Source organism: Gossypium raimondii, chromosome 2 (genome assembly GCF_025698545.1).
Source record: "Gossypium raimondii isolate GPD5lz chromosome 2, ASM2569854v1, whole genome shotgun sequence".
Classification (NCBI taxonomy): Eukaryota; Viridiplantae; Streptophyta; class Magnoliopsida; order Malvales; family Malvaceae; genus Gossypium; species Gossypium raimondii.
Window position 1 is genome coordinate 32,799,755 of NC_068566.1, and position 1,769 is coordinate 32,801,523.

Here is a 1,769-nt window from a genome sequence, read left to right on the forward strand (position 1 = left end):
AAAAGTACTTAAAAAGAAATCCAACCAACATTGCATTAGACTTCTTCCCTGTACTGCAAAATTTGTTATTGATTTTGAAGTGTGCATATTTGCTTATTGGAGCATGAAAGCTCAGAGATACTGCTAAAGCCTAGTGCAAAGCTGCCAAGAACTCGGTAGGGTTTCCTAAGCAACCCCACACAAATGAAATGGCTTCCTTGTATAACACTCCCTAAATTTAAGACATTCAAAGTCGTTTTTTAGATCAAAGTATTGTGGAGGTTCATATATTAAAAGTTAGATTGCATTTTATTCTCTTTACTCAAAGGATAAGCAAATTGTCCCTATATGTTTGATCAAAAAGCAAATTGGACATTTATGTTAAAATTTTCATTCATTTCTACTATTAAAAATCTGTGTGGGTGACGAAATAACTAGACAATTACACTTGGTGTACCACTTGAACATCATGTTTACATATAGGAACTAGTTTTTAATCTTAAAAATAGATGAATTTTATATCAAAAGGACTAGTTTACTTTTTGATCTAACATAAAAGAATTAATTTATCTTTTTTTAGTATAAGGAGCAATCTGACTTTGATATAAGAACTTCTATGATACTTTTACAGTTTCTTTTATTGAAACCACAACAGCTTCCACTTCTTTAAGCAGGAAGAACATACAATGAAGGTGTTTCAACCGGCGTATGAACCCGAGATTTAAACATTATAAAATATTAATTATTTTGCGGCGAATTAAACTTTGTGAGCAGCTAACGTTAGAAACATGATAAATACGATGCGATCAAAAGCTGGTTTAACAAGATATATAAGTAGATTATCAATTGGATTAAAACAAGATAAGGAAATACATAAATACCTACATACATATATCAATTGGATTAAACTTTCTAACATTGATAATTCTAGAGTCTGCTAAAATTAGTCCTCAGAACCTCTCTCCCTTTCAATACAAATTAACTTTTCATCTCTATAACATACTACAAAGAACCCTAACGATCGATACATCCGCCGAGTTACGGCCTCGGGGTGTGGCGGTTGTTAGCTCCTGACCCTGGATAATCATTCAGCTCAGCAAACATCCTTCCCTTGATGATTTCACCATCAGAACTCTTCTCCACAGTTACCTGTCAGAAGAGTTCTTTTAGCATAACGAGAAATATGTATATATATATATATATACGTCAAATTTCAACTGTGTACTTGTAGGATTACCAGGTGAGTATTCTCCTGAAGTTGATGAACTTGAGATCCATGCATTAGGGTTCCAGTTCCTGGCAAGGAAAAATAACAATGAAAATATGGTATGGGAAGGTAAAAAAGATGATTGAAGTAATGGAATTTGGGGAATATTTACTTGTAACTGGGACGGCATTGGAGAATATAATATGAGATAACCCCAATAGAACAACGAGTAGGCGAAAGAGGGTGCTATCCATTTCTGACTTGCTATTGCAAGGTTCCTTATTGGCAAATATAGATTTATAAAGCTAGTACGAGGGTTTAAATAGCTACTATAAAGTAATGTTATGATTATTTTTTTGAGATTTTAACTTTTTTTCTTTTATAATTTATAGTTTATCAAAATTGATCACAGTAATATAATCGAAAAAGTTGACAAGAGCTGAAAAAAGGTTAAATCATAGACTTTTTTTAGACGTTTATGCTTTATGATGGATGGGCAGCAACCATACTCCAAAGTCAAAAAATTGACAACAAAAGGAAAAAAGTTATGGAGGGGGTAGGGAAAGGGTTAGGGTGAGCGTTT

General features: G+C 33.0%; 1 protein-coding gene across 1 annotated transcript; it reads right to left on the reverse strand.

Annotated features, from left to right (window-relative positions):
• Positions 1-793: 793 nt before the first annotated feature.
• LOC105789633 (uncharacterized) lies at positions 794-1,514 on the reverse strand. Its single transcript, XM_012617002.2, has 3 exons — positions 1,359-1,514; positions 1,217-1,275; positions 794-1,128 (listed from the first exon to the last, which is right to left on the reverse strand). Exons 1-3 carry the CDS (start codon positions 1,438-1,440, stop codon positions 1,018-1,020), a joined length of 252 nt encoding a protein of 83 aa, XP_012472456.2. The 5' UTR covers positions 1,441-1,514; the 3' UTR covers positions 794-1,017.
• Positions 1,515-1,769: the final 255 nt, after the last annotated feature.